Raw genomic sequence first — 17,890 nt, 5'->3', positions numbered from 1 at the left:
TCTGTAATAAAGTAAATTTATCAAATTTCGTCTTACAGAAAATTGTTCAACAGATTAACAGTTGGCTGATTTCATCATTCATATATATTATATCGTCTATCACTTATAAAATACCAATCAATCAAAAAAACGTGCTTACACCGCTTAAAATAAAACAATTAAGCCGAGGTATCCGCGTCGGCCTCAAGGGAGCAATCCCTGTATTGATTTTGCACACATATGCCCGGTTGGTTAGGGTCGGGTGGACGTGCGGTCACTGTCCCAATCGCCGTGACGGTTAGGTACCTACATAGGTATCTTATATTAGGATGAGAAATATATATTTTTATCGCCACTCGATAGGCAGCATACATACCTAGTTACATATGTCGTTCGATTCACTATAAATTCGTACTGACATCAGTTATTTACAGTGTACTAAAAAAAACATGTTAACTAATACGAGTGTTCGCAAAGCTTACTCGATCATGACAAAAATTAAGATGAATGTGAAAATAAATGTCCCCATATAAATTAAATTTGTCTCCTTATTAATGGTATTGTATGATTTTTATTTATTTAATACAGATATTTATTACTGATATAAGTTTACAGCTTACGCCAATACACTTACATGCATGTAACTTAAATTAAAGCTGACTAATTTTGGTAATTCAATGGAATTAATGAAATTAAGACTAATACGTTTCTTACATACCTACCGATATATGTTTGACGGCCTCCTAGGCTTGTCGGTAGTGAGCCTACCTACGAAGCAGGAGGTCACGGGTTTAAATCTCGGTGAGGGCATTTATTTCTGTGGCATTTTCATTGGTTTATGAATTAATTGATAATACTATTTGTAAGAATAATTGTACCGTTTGTGCCCAAATAAACATTAAAACGTCACGAATATTTGTACGTGAGTTATCTAAGATCAGTGTAAGATTATCCCCAAATATTTATTTATTGATATCCAATTTGTTTGCAATTCACCCAGTAGTCTTCATGAAAGTCAATATTAATAGTGAAACATCCCCGCATCGCCACGGGCAAAAGCTAGTGAGAGACAATGATTTGATTATCACATTGTGCACTAATTTGTAAATCCCCACTTGTCACACACAATCACGGCCCTCGCCTGCAGTTGGCAGTTCGCAAAGGTAACACAATACATTCATATTGTCTGTGCAATTACTGATCAGTCGGGGGTCATGTCATGACAGTTTGTTTTGGCGTTATTTAATGTTCAGATGGTTCTATTTATGGGCTCTAATAATATTAGACGTAGAATTTGTAATATTTTTTTTCTAGAGTATTATGCGGTTATATAGGATAATGATAATAATTTATGTCCAACCTGGCACTTCGATGGTCCAGTATACCCAGTAATCCGGCACTAAAATACAAATGATCATTCTATGTCCTAATTTACTATGTGCGCTTACATTTCCGCCCTTTAATCTCTTTATAAATGGCTGTTCTAGATAAGACTAGAATTTTCTTTGAATTTCGTATTTTAGTAAAATGTATTTGTACGACATACTAAAAAAACACATCTTCTATACATATAATAAAGCGGAAGAGGATCGAAAGTCTGTACATGGAAGATATTCGAAAAAAAATTGGCTGGGGATACTTAGAATCGATAACAGAACACGTTCCAACAGTTTTTAGAATTTTTGTCTGTTTGTCTGTTTATCTGTTTGTCTGTTTATTTGACTGCGCATCAAATGAAAACGGCAGAACGGATTTTGATAAAAACTTTACTATTCTATCGAAAAAATCCACGGCCACGTTATAGGCTAAATAAATTGAGAATTTTTACCCCTAAGGGGGTTAAAAAGAGGATGAAAGTTTGTATGGGGTTCAAGATTTATTTTAAATATATATTATTGAAATACAAGATCTATAAGATATATTATTGAAATACAAGAAAACTAATTTTAGCGTTTTTGAAAATTCATCCCCTAAGTGAAATAGAGGTTGAAAGTTTGTATGGAGATCAATTTTTTTTCGAGTGCGTTTCTTGAAACTTTGTATATGGGCATATTATTATAATAAATATACAGGAAAAGTGATTTCAGCGTTTTCAAGAATTCGAAATTAAAAGGGGAAAGGGAAGGGGGGGTAAGGCGAAGAATTTTAAAAGGGGGTTGAAAGTTTGAATCCATTACAAATGCTTTGAAACTTCTTAGAAAGGTATAATAGACGATTACAAAAAAACTAAGCTAAGTAAGTAAGTTTTATTTTAAGCTAGGAACTTGAAACTTTGCAAAAAGGTGTTATATTAAAAATCAAGAAAATTACTTTCAGCGTTTTTAAAAACTCATCCCCCATGGTGGTGAAAAAGGGGTTAAAAACTTTATCTTGATAACTATATAATTTAAGCTACTAGGCCAAATTAGGTATTGTTTTTGTATAAATCGGGTATGCCGAATTCATTTATGATATCAAAATGACACCATTCCCGAGTGAAAACAAAAAAGATATGAAAAAAAAACTTTTTAGGGTTCCGTACCCAAAGGGTAAAAACGGAACCCTATTACTGTCTGTCCGTCTGTCTGTCTGTCACCAGGCTGTATCTCATGAACCGTGAAAGCTATATTCTGTTTTTTTATTCCGTAGACTAAAATGACATTTCATGTGGTACTAAGAAATGTCATGTCTTACACATGAAACGTCATTTTAGTCTACGGAATAAAAAAACAGACCTTAGACAGTCCGACTCGCACTTGGCCTGTTTTTTTAATTCTCTTCTCGCTTAAACCGCTAAACCGATTTAGATAAAATTTGGTATAGAGATAGTTGGAGTCCCGTAGAAGAACATAGGGTAGTTTTTATCACAAAAAATACCTTAAAACTGAAGGGGAATCAATAACCGCCTGAACTGATTTACATGAAATCTACGAATACTACTTTTGATTTAGTTGAAAATGATACTAAACGACTTAGAACCTAATCTTAAACATCCCCACCCCCTACATCAATAATCTGGGTAGCTACACTGGGTAGGAACACCAAGATTAATTCTGCCTAAGGAAATCTTTTATTCAGAGAACGCCGTATTTGACATTTTTATCGCTTGAGCACACTCGACTAATTGAGTTAGGTTGCACCTGAATCTTATAGCGCTACTTAGGAAGGAGGTGCAAACTTTTTCTTCAAATATGTGCTACGACTATCGAGTACCCGAGTGCCAAACTAACAGATGGCGCTGAAATTAATACGTTGTGACATGAATAAGCCACCGAGGAAGGATTTTGCCAAATTAACTCTAAGTTCCGCTTCAAGCGTCTACAGGTCCCCGTGAGCGTGCTACGTCATGAGCATCAACAAGTCGTAGAAGCAGACGCTGCGCGCCGCCGGCGTCATGCTTAGACTGATTTGACTGGAGGACCGATTTGGATGATATTTGCCATGGACATGATTTGGATAGGTACAATCAAGGACGCAAAAATACAAAAATGGTACTGTATCGTTCGATATACACCTACCTACTCTATGTCGTTTAAATCACGTCAAAAATTTGAATAAGGGCAAAAAAAATATTGATTTTGGAGTGTAGTTTTATTTAGTCGTACCTAATTGTAAAATATTTTTTAATACTGTTGCTCAAAAAGTTCTACTTTTCGTGGCTGTTTAGCGTGCGGAAAGTTGGTTTTCGCGAACTAGTGCTTTTTACTTTTCCAATTTTTTTAAATTTTTACTTGTTCCAATTCATGACTACTTATTGATGAGTGTTAATATTAGTTTCCTTTAAACGTCGTAATCAACATAAAAACCTACTGTTAATGTAAGAATACGAAAAATATGCATATTTCATATTTTATTACTTACCTCTTCATCATTATAAGTATTATAACACGTTTATTTTTTAATGTTGAAAAACCGTTCTTAATAAGTTGTCTGAATGGAACGGAACGCCTGTCAAAGAAGAGGCGTATTTTCTTACTGCAAAAATGTTTTAAGTTTCCAAAGGCATTCGATATTGTTTTTATAAATATACGATACACAAATAATCGTAAATAACGACATTTAGGTAATAATAGTACAATGTTTTAATATTTACAATTGTTTCTGTCTTATAGAACATGCATTTGAAAAAAAAAACATTCATTGAAGTGGGTTCAATAATAATAACAAAATCTATTCTAGTCGAATAAAAGCTAGAAAAACACCTCTTCATAATGTCAATGTCAATGATGTCAGTGTCACAGAATTAATAATATAAAAGTTTCGAATTACATTCCTTACTTGTTGCTTTTCTTATTTTTTCGCAACTGTATTAAAAAACGTCGTTCGATACACGTGCGGATATGTCATTCTTCACTCGTCCCGAGTCTTGCTACTCGCCTACGGCTCGTGGCAAGATATCTCGGTACTCGTTAAGTAATGACATACTTTCCGCACTAGCATCGAAATGTACTATTATCTGGACTACAGTCCTCTAGCGTATCCATTTGTCAACTTTACTTCAAGTTCCGCCTCCAGGGGAGAGGGAGATAAATTAGGGGTGAATTAGCCGCTTACTGACACAGACCGAATTCCACGCAGGCGAAGCCGCAGGCACAGCTAGTTAATAATATGCAGATTCGCTCTAACTTCTAGTAATCCGAATTTTCCAGTAATCCGGCTCTCTTGTGTCAGCATTAGTGCCGGATTAGTGAGATTGTACTGTATATGAATTTTCACCTCAGCAGCTCGAACAAGCCTACTTTCGTCACTCCCTGGAGTGAGGAAAGTGCGACTTTCCTCACTCCAGGGAGTGAAACAATGTAGCTTTTTAATTTAGTGAAGGCCATGAACTTCATGCTTTTATTACATTGTCCGGTCCGGTCCGGTCCGGTCCGGTCCGGTCCGTTCTCGTCTCGTATCGTATCGTATCTTATCGTATCGTACATATTATAATACTTTTTTTTCTGTTTATTCTGTGTAATTCGAAATACATTTTAACCTTTAATATGTTCTCACTACTGAGGTGAAAAATTATGTGTGCAACACGAGAGCAAAGTTATTTTACATCTCGTGTTTTTGAGTCCCTCGCTACGCTCAAGATTCACCTTAGAATCACTCGCTTCGCTCGTGATTCAATTATAGAATCTTTCGCTTTCTCGGGTCTCAAAATAAACACTCGCAAGAAAAACCAACTTTCCTCTCTTGTTGCACAAATAACTATTAGCAGTCTGTATGTATGTAGTTTAGCCATGGGTTGTTTGTGTTAACTATGATGTATGGTGTTAACATATTACATCCACATATTAAATAGTATAGAAAACTTCTAACACTTTCGGACTTGTATATGTATTCGTGAGGAAATATAGTCTTAAGTATTTGTACATATAAAATTATACAGCAGATAGACAGCAATATACTCAATACAAACTTCAAAAATGGAAACGGGGAAAAAGAAGCGTCCTAAGACATAAAAACGCCGTTGGAGAAAATTGGAAGTCAGACTCGAGGCGGGTATCAAGATAAATCAATGTTACTGTAGTACGGCACTTACAGAACAGAGGCACCGTGGAGAGGATTTTAAAGATTATAAATAGGTAGTACGTGTGTATAAGTTTCGCAACATTATCGTTTTTTGAACAAATATTGATAATTGAAATACGTACGACTGCGATCGTGGCCCAAAATGGTCCCGCCGGAAGATCAGCGCTGACCTTCGGGTCAGCATTATGCTGAGGCGAGACCATTTCGTGGTAAACTTCAACTCCTACCTATTTTATAAGTTCCTATAGCTTTAGTTATACTTTTGTATGTAATTTTAGTTTTAAGTTTATCACGAATAAAACATTTGATTGATTGATTGATTGATTGATTGATTGATTGAAATTACGTGGTGATTACTATTTTTTATAATTTAAAATTAACACGTTTATAGAGATATCTCCTGAAATTCTAATAGGTACCCGTTGAAACTCGGCATTTGAAAAATATACCTATTCGTACATTAGGGTATACTAGTCAAATCAGTTACTTTTTTAGAAACCGTAGCATGTAACGTCACAAACAAATTACCTACTCTTTATAGTTTTATACGGGTTTTAAAATAGAAATTGTGTCTAAAAATAACTGCTGTTTAGGTTACTCTATTAATATTCTGGTGCTTTATTTCATGCATGGTGTAAAATAATTTATTTTAAATACAGTCAAATACCCTATTAGATCAAATTGTTGATTAGCTGCTATCGCACGTCTATAGGCACGAGATGCACGAGATTTGAATTCACGTATGCACCAAAAAAATCATGTAATAACAGCGAGAGTTTGCTAATAGTATTCTTTTTTCGTACCGGTTGCAAGTTGAACCGCCAACTGCATGGACCAAAAAGTTTCTTCGAGGTTTATTTTTTAATTTTTTAGCTTAATACCGTGCGCTTAGGTAAGTCACATTCAATCATTAATTAATTATACTGTTTTTGCGATTAGTAACAGCCATGAGAGTTGAGGTGAATGATTAATACACACGCACCTACATAGTGGATTCACCTCAACTCTCATGGCATTTAGTCAGCATCAAAAGTAGCGCATGAAACAACGCACCAAAAGTGCCACCCTGGAATACTTTTCCAAATACAGATATATCTATACAGTTCACAGTCAGAAGTAAACTATAAGCTGAAATAAATGTCATATACGAAGGAAAAGATGACCAAAGCCTCCAAGAGTTTATAGTTTAAATAGTAGTGTGTCTACTTGAAAAACCACAAATTAAAATATTTTCATAGAAAATAATTTAATTTGTTCTTAGAGAAGTAAACTGTTGTGCATATCGACAAATATCTCTTTTTGATAAGTTATTACTGTTATTAGAGAATGGTAGATACTTTTGATGCTGGCTTCTGTATCTTTATTGAAATAAATTGTTAACTCAGTTAACTATTTATATATTTTTTAACTTACATGCCATAATAACGTGACTCTAGGGAAACTATCACCAAAGATAGATATAACTCTTATTTGCTATCACATAATGAAACTCAAATAAAGAATAGCCCGCCAGCTCTAACAACGTGGAATAGTAGATTGTTATCCAAGGGATGAAATGGTTCCTTTCACCCGAGTTTTAAACACTACTTTTCATTTTGAAAACGAGGAAAGTAAAATTCATGTGCATTTAAAAAACACGTCTAAGTAGAAACTTCAGTACTATTTCTTGAGGGTACTTTCATTTAACAATTTAGGTAAAAATATCGTTATTAATGGAATGGGGAGATAATTATAATAGGAAAAAAAAGAAAAGAACGTACTTAGAAAATACAGTGCTCTAGAGTAGAAACGATCATATTCTGCATAGTTTTTAGAACACCAACGACCCACTTTCAGAGCATGAGAAATGAAAAATATTTATTATGAAATCAGGCAAAATCCGCAAAACGACCGCTGAAAGTCGGCTCCATTCGTCCCGGATCCCGCCCGTCGCCGTGGAAACTTTGTCGCTTGCCGTTTTATTCGCCTTTCTTTTGACGCGGCAAGCTCTTGAGCCTCTCTGATTAATTTCCTCCCCCTTGGCCTCTAAAGCCGGGTTTAAACGCCTCCTACTTACGGCCGTTTGGAATTGTCTGTGACTTTAGGAGAAAGGTTGGGTTAGAAGGGTATTCTATATAGCTGCTTTGATCAACTGTAGATATAGTTACTTACTTGGTACTTACTTACTTTTATATGTGTGTTATATGTATGTCAGAGAATGGCTGAATTGTGCCATCTAACGCCTTTCAAGGGCGTTTTATTACGCAATCTTTGACAAATAGAGCAAACTTGGGTGTTACGCCTGTACACCTGAGCTGAGTGGCGTTCGACGCAGTTCCGCCAAGGCGTCATAGAATGCGCCATCAAAAACAAATGATATCCAGAACAATTGAAGTTATGCTGTCAATCAATCTTCAGATGAGAACGAACGGGAGAAGATGACGTCGGTGGCGGTTCCTGGGTCTGATCCACTGGTTTGCTTTGGATAAGAAATGTAACGTGTGCTGTGATTTGTAAACACTATAAACAGTCTTGTGCAGTAAAGACTATGAGTTGAATATCGTATTTCATTGAAAGCCCTTCTCACCCACGATTGAAGGTTCTGATGTGCTTCCGATAGTATGATACGCCCACGATTCCCGACATGTATTTTTCTAAATAATAATATTGTGTTTCTGCGTACAGGTAAATATAATAAACTATGTAAAATTTTAACTTTTAATACCTACGTTTTCTTAAAAAAAGAACTACAGAGTGCCTTACAGCACCCTGTCATCGTAGTCGGATTAAAATATTTGACACATTTGGCGTAAGTGTGGATCCGTTCCATCTAACTACTACGCCGTTTAACAAATATAAGAGCAGACTTCACAAAATATTCTAACATAACGTCATTTTATGGTCTTGATTCAATTCCACTTCAGTAAATGCTGCTTTCCGTGTATAAAAGGTAACCTATACCTAATATACGTGTGCCTATAATGTTTAAAGATCCTACGTGAAAATAACGAAACCAATTGTGAAGTAAGTATACCTAAAAATATACAGTCCGTCTAAGCTATCTTTGTACCTATTTAAATAGAACAAAGTGAGTGAGTGAGTGTCATTACATTACATAAACGTATAATTTTGTTAGTAATTTTACTTTAATGATATGACGACAGTGCCACGCTTTGTCATTGCAAATACAATGCAGAGTTATTTTAGTCTGCCTCTATCTGCCGGCAAAAAAATAACAAATAAAGATCTCGAACACCTTCTGTTTTTTGAAGTCGATTAAAAATAAATTAATATACTTTTCATTTCTCATGCTCTGAAAGTGGGTCGTTGTTGTTGAATTAGAGCATAGCAATAGAGCAAAATGAAACGTTTTTGAATTAGAGCATTTTACTTTCCAAGTACGTTTTTTTCTTATTTTTTACGATAAGGAATTAAAATTTTTAATGGATTAAATGTACAATTTCCATTCTGATAATTAACTCCCCATTCCATAAATAAAGATACTCTTGTCTAAATTGTTAATTGAAAGTACCCTCAAGAAATACTATTGAAGTTTATACTTAGTAGTGTTTTTAGAGCTCCGCACAAAACTGTTCGCGGAGCTCTTATTAACCGACTTCAAGATTTCAAAAGGAGGAGGTTATCAATTCGGTTGTATGTTTTTATTTTGTTTTTTTTTTTAATGTTTGTTACTCTATAACTCCGTCATTTCTGGACCGATTTTGAAAATTCTTTTTTTGATTGTAAGTATATACATACAGATTGGTCCCGTTTTTGTCAAAAAGCAGTTCTGATGATGGGATCCATGAGGAATCGAGGGAACTCCTCAAATGTTAAAGGCATACATATAGTGATTTTAGTATTTTCATCAACAAATCAAGCACTTACATTTAAAAAAGTGACATTTGATGAAGTGGAACTGCTGATGATGATCAGAACGGAACTCTTTAATGACACATAGTTCACGTTTGGCGATTTGTCCTCTTCGTTATGTTTGTTAATCAAGTTAGGTTTTCTAGAAACATTTTTGTCAAGCTCGAGTTCTGATGATGGGATCCATGAGGAATCGAGGGAACTCCTCAAATGTGAAAGGCATACATATAGTGATTTTTGTATTTTTATCAACAAATTCAGCATTTCCATTTTAAAAAGTGACATTTGATGAAGTGGAACTGCCGATGATGATCAGAATGGAACTCTTTAATGACGCATAGTTTACGTTTGGCGAATTGTCATTTTCTTTATGTTTGTTAAGCAACTTAAGTTTTTGAGACATATTTTTGTCAAGCTCGAGTTCTAATGATGAGACCCATGAGGAACCGAGGGAACTCCTCAAATGTGAAAGGCATACATATTGTGATTTTTGTATTTTCATCAACAAATCCAGCATTTACATTTAAAAAAGTGACATTTGATGAAGTGGAACTGCTGATGATGATCAGAATGGAACTCTTCAATGACACATATTTCACGTTAGGCGATTTGTTTTCTTCCTTATGGACCCAGATCCAAACTTGAACCCGGACTCGGACCCGGACCCGGGTCTGGACATGGACCCCAACTCGGATCCGGACCCGGACCGAACTCTGACCCAAACTTGGACCCGGACAGCCGGACACGGACCCGGACTCGGATCCGGGCCCAGACTCGGACCCGGAAATGCTACTAGAAAAGTGGGTTAGGTTAGGTTAGAACTGTGACCCTTACAGAAACGAAATGCTATCAGAAAAGTAGGTTAGGTTAGGTTAGAACTGCGACCCTTACAAAAACGAAATGCTACTAGAAAAGTGGGTGGTTAAACCTCCTTATCTACATTATTAGGCAATATTATAATAATTAGGCAATTAGGCAAAATTAGGCAAAAGATGGATTAGGATAATTAGGCAAAAGATGCTGTCTTTTTCATTTAATTGTCTGGAATCTAAGAGTGCACCATCAACATATACATAAGTAAACTTTCAGCAGCCCCATTGAAGTCGGTTTTTTTTTTCTTAAAAAATATTTTAAATGAAATTAAAAGTAGTGTTCAACTTGGGTGAAAGGCACCATTTCATCCCTTGGTTAACAATCTACTATATAGTGATTCTACCACAAGTGGCTACATTTTTAGAAATATATTTTTATATGACATTAGAAATTCACAAATTTTATTAGTAAAATATAAAGCACTAAAACACAAATTATTATGTTTCATTATCCAACATCGCCGCATACTAAATAAAAGCTCAATATTCGAAATGCGAACACATTATTCTGGAACGAAAATGAAATTTCAAATCCCCATCTCCGCTCCTATTGGTTATTTTGTATTCAGAACACACACTGACCGGGTAAAGTGGCAAATCATGGACCGGGCTGAAAATCAGTCAAATAGACCCCGAGTTACTGGCTGGCGCACGCTGAATACTAATGCCTTCGCCTGCATTAAAAAACACAGTGTGGCGAGCGTGAAAAAATCGAATATGATTTGGATGTTCGTTGCTGTTGATTGTTTAAGAGCGGATTTTCGGATTTTTCTGATTGTGGGTTGTCAGTAAATTCAATATATTTGTATTATTTGTTCTTGTTCATGAGTTATGTTTATAGATTTGTTACTTTAGAAGTAATACGTTTTGGATTATTATTTATTACCTACTAATTAGGTAATCAAATGAGTATAGGTGTATAAAAAAACCTTTTCCCCTCACTAGGTCGGAAAGTTGTCTTTTATCCTTTAAAACAAGCGGGGAAAAACGCATTTTATCCACTAGTGGGGAAAGTAATTTGACCTTGGATGGAGCGTGTTTAAGTAGCTTGACAGATAACAAAACGTAAATCGCTCATAATAATGGTTCGTTCGATATTAATTATCATTAAACAAATGGTTTGAGAATCTGATAAAAAATACCAAATTTAGCTTTATTTAATGATTTTATGTCATAAACCTTAAAGTTCCATAAGAAACGTTTGTTTTTTAATAATGATGTTAAATATAATTCTGAACGCACAAGTTGAGTCGATGCAATTTCAAAACGCATCATTGACATTTCATACGTCAGAAATGTCAACATTGTCAACAAAATTTTTACTTAATAGTTTAGATTCTTCAACCGATCAAGCATCTACACGGACTGGATCAAGTTCTGATACTGAAATTCTGCTCCCACAACCTTGATGCTGGCAAAATTGTCCCAATGGACAGATGCCATAAGAACCAAAAACTGAACTGAACTGAACTTCTCACGTAAAAATACAGAATTTCCAGAGTTTTTGTTATAATATCGTAAAAAAATGAGTGATGCCAGTGATAAAGATGATCTAACGCCTGTGGATGTTGCACTTTCCTCGCTATAGTGAGGTGAAAAGTTTTGTGTTACACACGGGTGCAATAGTTATTTGTTATACAAGGGTGCAAAGTTGTATTTTACCCGCGAGTGTAGAATTGAAACACGAGCAAGCGAAAGGATTCTATAGGTGAACCACGAGCGAAGCGAGTGGTTCTAAAATAGAATCCTGAGCGTAGCGAGTGTTTCAACACACGAGAAGTAAAATACATTTGCGCCCGTGTGTAACACAAAACTTTTCACCTCGCTATAGCGAGGAAAGTGCAACATCCACGGGCGTTAGATCATCTTCATCACTGGAATCACTCATTTCTTTACAATATTATAATAGAAAACTCTGGAAGTTGTGTATTTTTACGCGAGTCGGTGAGAAAAGGTTTTAAGTAAAAAAATTGTTGACAATGTTGACATTTCTGATGTATGAAATGTCAACGATGCGTTTTGAAATTGCATCGACTCAACTTGTGCGTTCAGAATTATATTTAACATCATTATAAAAAAACAAAAGTTTCTTATGGAATTTTAAGGTTTATGACTTAAAATCATTAAATAAAGCTAATTTTGGAATTTTTTATTAGATTCTCAAACCATTTATTTAATGATAATTAATATCGAACGAACCATCATGAGCGTTTTACGTTTTGTTATCTGTCAAGCTACTTAAACACGCTCCATCCAAGGTCAAATTACTTTCCCCACTAGTGGATAAAACGCGTTTTTCCCCGCTTGTATTGAAGGATAAACGACAACTTTCCGAGCTAGTGAGGGGAAAATGTATTTTACTTCTCGTGTGTTGAAACACTCGCGGGTAAAATACAACTTTGCACCCTTGTATAACAAATAACTATTTTAATACAGTTGCTCAAAAAGTGCTACTTCTCGTGGCTGTTTAGCGTGCGGAAAGTTGGTTTTCGCGAACTAGTGCTTTTTACTTTTCCAATTTTTTTAAATTTATACTTGTTCCAATTCATGACTACTTATTGATGAGTGTTTAATATTAGTTTCCTTTAAATGTCGTAATCAGCATAAAAACCTACTGTTAATGTAAGAATACGAACAATATGCATATTTCATATTTTATTACTTACCTCTTCATCATTATAAGTATTATTAGACGTTTATTTTTTAATGTTGAAAATCCGTTCTTAATGAGTTGTCTGAATGGAACGGAACGCCTGTCAAAGAAGAGGCGTGTTGTTACTGCAAAAATGTTTTAAGTTTCCAAAGGCAACGTTCGATATTGTTTTTATAAATATACGATACACAAATAATCGTAAATAACGATATTTAGGTAATAATAGTACAATGTTTTAATATTTACAATTGTTTCTGTCTTATATAACATGCATTTGAAAAAATAAATTTTATTGAAGTGGGTTCAATAATAATAACAAAATCAATTCTAGTCGAATAAAAGCTAAAAAAACACCTCTTCATAATGTCAATGTCAATGATTTCACAGAATTAATAATATAAGTTTCGAATTTCTTACTTGTTGTTTTTTTTATTTTTTCGCAACTGTATTAAAAAACGTCGTTCGATACACGTGCGGAAGTGTCATTCTGCTCGGAAATGTACTATTTTCATTAACACCTAGGCCTACAGTCACAGCACAGATTTATGACTCTGAAAACACGAGTAAGTAACTTATTTGTTAAACGGAGTTTTTAAGAAGTACCCACCGCATTTTTGGATCACGCAATACGACTGCCATAAATTGAGACCTTTCTCGAGGGACTGCATCGACTGTACCTAAGTATAGATTCAAATTCTGTTTTTGACTACTGTTCAATAGAAAAAAAATCACGAACATAGGTCTAAAATGCATTTTAAAAATTTGTAACAAATTATGCACAAAAGCTAAAAATATGAAAATAGGTAGGTAGTTTGAAGTAGGTAGGTATGAGTAATTCGAAAATTAAAATTTTAAGCGTGAAGGCACCACACGCAAACAAATGTTTCTCAAACACTTCACAACAGCTAGAAAGGAACTATGGCAGTGCTTATTTATGTTGAAACTGAGCCAATGAATGACGAGTGTTAGGGGTTCAAAGGCACGAGATTCAAACAAAATGTTCACAAACACTATTGCAAGGAAAAAACCAAAATCCGAGCGATAATGTCAATTGTAACAACTATCAGCTAACACAGTTAGACATGTTCTTAGATTTACCACGCTGGCAGACCCTTTAGACTTTTGCGCGCTGATTTTTAGGTAACGATAAAGAGAACTTAGTACCTATAGATTGTGCCACAAGGGAGCAAAATGACACATTTACGGTGAGGGCGTATAAAATGGAAACTATGGAACTATGGAAATAGTTTTGCTACCATGTGATACATACTGCTCTTCACATCACCTATGAAGAAATTATTGTTTCAAAATATTATTTAAGCTTTAAAAATAGTATGCAAAAAAATAGTCCTTGAACACATCTACATAATACAATATATACAAAAAGAGCACTTTTTAACAGGATGTTGAATGGGTATTTAATCACCTTCCAGCTAATATTAAGGCACTTGAAGGTATCCGATTCAGGGTAGATTAAAAAACTGTCTACTAGCAGCTCGCCTCCGTTCGGCTCAGCATTGCTCCGAGCAATTTAGTAGTGGCCGAACAGGCTTTAGGTTACTCTTCGTTCATGTCGTCTCAGACATGGGTATATATTTTGATATCAGTACACTTAGTATGATGTCCTGAACACAAATATATGAGATGACAAGCGCGAAAGTGGTGGGGGTAGTTGCTATGACGTCATAAAATCGGCAGTACAAAGTTTTTAACTTTTTTCTTTTAAACATACTATGTGGGATACCAAATGAAAGGGCTTTGTGAGTAGATCACAAATATATAACATATACTGTAACATTTTCACTACCTGGTCTAACAAATTATTAGAAAACGTCCACAAATTTCACAATCCATAGTTGACTTTGAACTGCTCTAATTTGAAAATGACTTAATGGATTATTCCAAAATACGTACCAAGTGACTGTGAATATCCTCTATATAACGTTAAAAAAATAATTAATCAGATACATCCAAAAATAAAAATAAACAATCGCCCCCCCCCCTCCCTTTTTTCATTAGCGGGCGCCATTTTCAAAATTTATATAGCCTATGTCACTACCACAATTCTGACGAATTCAACCACACCTCATATGTCAAAAACCGTCTAGTCGTCCGGACTGTTATGTAGGGGGTGCCAAATAAATACATAACCACGCTTGAAAAAAATTACCCTCCTTCTGATACAGTCGGGTAAAAATACGTTTCCAGTAAAAAAAATAGTAGAGATATATTGAAGGGAAAATCACGAAATCGAGCGCTCGAAATTCAAAAATCGGCCCCCTGAGACTAAATATACCCATGTCCGAGATGACATGACCGAAAATCGATTTCTAGAAGACTTCTATACAAAAAACCGATTCTCTAATTATTAGGGTTATCACAACTTGACGTCCCTTTGCGTGCACGACCACAGTTAAGATAATGACTTGAATTTTAACAACCCTAAATAGCCGAAAGGGATAGTGCCATATATTAGAAAGGGACAGCGTGATTCGACCCTGTACCGCTGTCAAACTTCGGTTTTGTAGGAAGTTTCCTTTCTGTACGGTAGTATTATTATTCATTCTGTGCTACTAGATAAATCATTTTATATTCTAAAAGAACATTTGGAACATTATATAAATGCAGACTATACGAATAGGTGGTATGGAAAAACATATTCTGCGCTGGTTTAAAGAAGTTCTCTCTGAGTTCTCTACAGTTACTACTACTTACATATTTACCTACATGTAAGGATGTAAGTATAGGTAATGTTTAGGGTTCCGTACCAAAAAGGTAAAAAAGGAACCCTTATGGTGCAACTCTGTCCGTATGTTTGTCTGTCTGTCTGTCACATTGCTAAATATCTCGAGAACTACTGAAGCTATCGATTTGAAATTAGGAATAGTTATGAACAGCGCTAAATAAAAAAATTACACTTCCAATGTGTTAAGGACATATTTAATTTCTATTAGGAAAAATGCCCAATATAAAGTGGGAAGGAAAAAGTTAAAGTCTAGTTACTAAGTCGAGTGGGATATCATTTGAAAGAGCTCGAATTGAACATTACAAAACAATTTTTATTTGCACCTCTATATACACCTCTATCTAAAAAATTTTTTTACTTATCAAAAAACATTTTCTAATTCAATTTGCAATTTAAGCCCATTTGCGAGTGTTTGTTATACTTGAAATGTTTATAGGATTACACTAAAAATACCTTCTTTCAAATAAAACAAAAATTGTTGAAATCGGTTCACATGATAAAGAATTAAGTATCCTTCAAAAACCAACATACATAACAGGTCGCGCAAATTAGTTTGCCAATTTGCCGATAGATGGCGCTGTACACAATTACGCTTAGTATACTTCTGGTCAAGTCTTTCGTGATTCTATTTACATGAGAAAATTTAAAGTGTGTACGGAACCCTCGGTGCGCGAGTTAAACGAACTCGCACTTTACCGGTTTTTTATATATTTTTAATAACCTATAGGTACCTATTTTTTTTTTAATAACCTATAGCAAGCTGGCTGAGTGTGTTATTGACGAGGCAAAAAAATTCCTGACGATAACACGAGATAAAATGTCACGGCTATATATAAGAATCAGGTATTATGAAATTTATGAATTACATAAGTAATATTAAATATAGTAGGTATGTAGCAGTAAGTATGTAGTATGGTTACTTTATGTCAACATGGTTAGGTAAATCTATCATTTATGAATACACACAGTTTTTTTCTCCTTTCCTGGATTTTTAATTATGATTTTTGCCTGAAAACTGTAAAACTTTTCCCTTCAATAGGTGTATCTATTCACTAGCCAATTTTTATTCGAGTGCCAATAGTCCGAGGCTGAAATGATTGCCTTTCACCCGAGTTAAACACTCTACTTTTCATTTCGAATACGAGGAAAGTAAAATGCTTGTTTTTTTTTAAACATGACCAAGTATACATTTTTTAGTATTTTAAGGGTACTTTCAGTTAACAATTTAGGCAAGTGTCGTAATTTATGGAATGGAGAGTCAAATATCAGAATGGAAATTGTATAACAAATCCATTAAAACTCAAATTTCAATTGCTTATCGTAAAAAAAATTAAAAAAACTTACTTCGAACGTAAAATGCTGTAGTGCACACGTTTCATTTTCTGCACACCTTTTAGAACAACAATGGGGTCCTCTTTCAGAGCATGACAAATGAATAATAAATATTTAAGCGGAGCTCCCATACAACAAACGTGATTTTGTTGCCGTTTTTTTGCGTAATAGTACGGAACCCTTAGTGCAAGAGTCCGACTCACACTTACCCGGTTTTTTCTTTCAAATCTGAAATTATTTTCTAACTCATGCACCGCGTTATTAATGGAAACGATGCATTTCATAAAAAAATAAAGCTAAGCGAAAGTAATATTGCTTATAAAATTATACCTGTCATCCTGTTGTCCCGGTGCTCTTGAGTCAGCTGCAGCGGCGTCTGCGCAACCTCCATTTCAACGTGGATTTACTGAGCTACGCTTGTCTTCAATTGATTCACTGAGTACTACAGTTCTTTCATTCTTTTTTATTATATCGGATATAGTTTAAGGATACTTTATTGTTCAATATTTTAATTTTTCCGGCTGTTGGAAAATGATCATAGATGGGGGTTTTCAGAAAAATGGTACAATTTACTTTTTTTTGATAAACCATCAATTTTTGGATTATTTAGACTCAGAATCACGAGTACTATTGAATGAGACAAAGAAAAAAAGTGTCCCCAGTTTTTCATACAAATTTTGGGTGCCAGTTTTGTAACGGTCGATACAAAATGTATGTGAATATGCGTTACAAAACTGACATTTTTTTTGGACCATATTTTTTTTCTTTTTAAATCGGTCGTGATTTTGAGTAGAAATAACCCAAAAGTTAATGGATTTTCGAAAAAAGTAAATGCTACACTTTTAAGTGAAAATGCCCAGATAAGTAATTGGTTTTGATGATGGTAATTGATTAATGTGGAAACTCGATATTTAATTCCTATGTTACGACAGATGAGTAAAGTATTTTTGCCCAATA

The 17,890-nt window shown here is 34.7% G+C and overlaps 2 protein-coding genes across 2 annotated transcripts in view; one reads left to right on the top strand and one right to left on the bottom strand.

Moving 5' to 3' along the window:
* LOC134752504 (serine protease inhibitor 77Ba-like) overlaps positions 1-7,067 on the top strand; it is a 139,221-nt gene extending 132,154 nt beyond the window's left edge. Inside the window, exon 2 of the mRNA XM_063688201.1 lies at positions 7,053-7,067. The gene's annotated coding sequence lies outside the window, so the exon portion shown is untranslated. The remainder of the gene's footprint in view (positions 1-7,052) is intronic.
* The window catches only part of LOC134749542 (photoreceptor-specific nuclear receptor), a 76,046-nt gene extending 58,722 nt beyond the window's left edge, over positions 1-17,324 (bottom strand). Inside the window, exon 1 of the mRNA XM_063684521.1 lies at positions 17,264-17,324. Coding sequence (XP_063540591.1) covers positions 17,264-17,324 — 61 coding nt within the window. The remainder of the gene's footprint in view (positions 1-17,263) is intronic.
* Positions 17,325-17,890: the final 566 nt, after the last annotated feature.

This window comes from Cydia strobilella, chromosome 2 (genome assembly GCF_947568885.1).
Source record: "Cydia strobilella chromosome 2, ilCydStro3.1, whole genome shotgun sequence".
NCBI classification, from domain to species: Eukaryota; Metazoa; Arthropoda; class Insecta; order Lepidoptera; family Tortricidae; genus Cydia; species Cydia strobilella.
The sequence above is the reverse complement of the archived record's forward strand: the minus strand, read 5'-3'. Positions and strand labels throughout refer to the sequence as shown.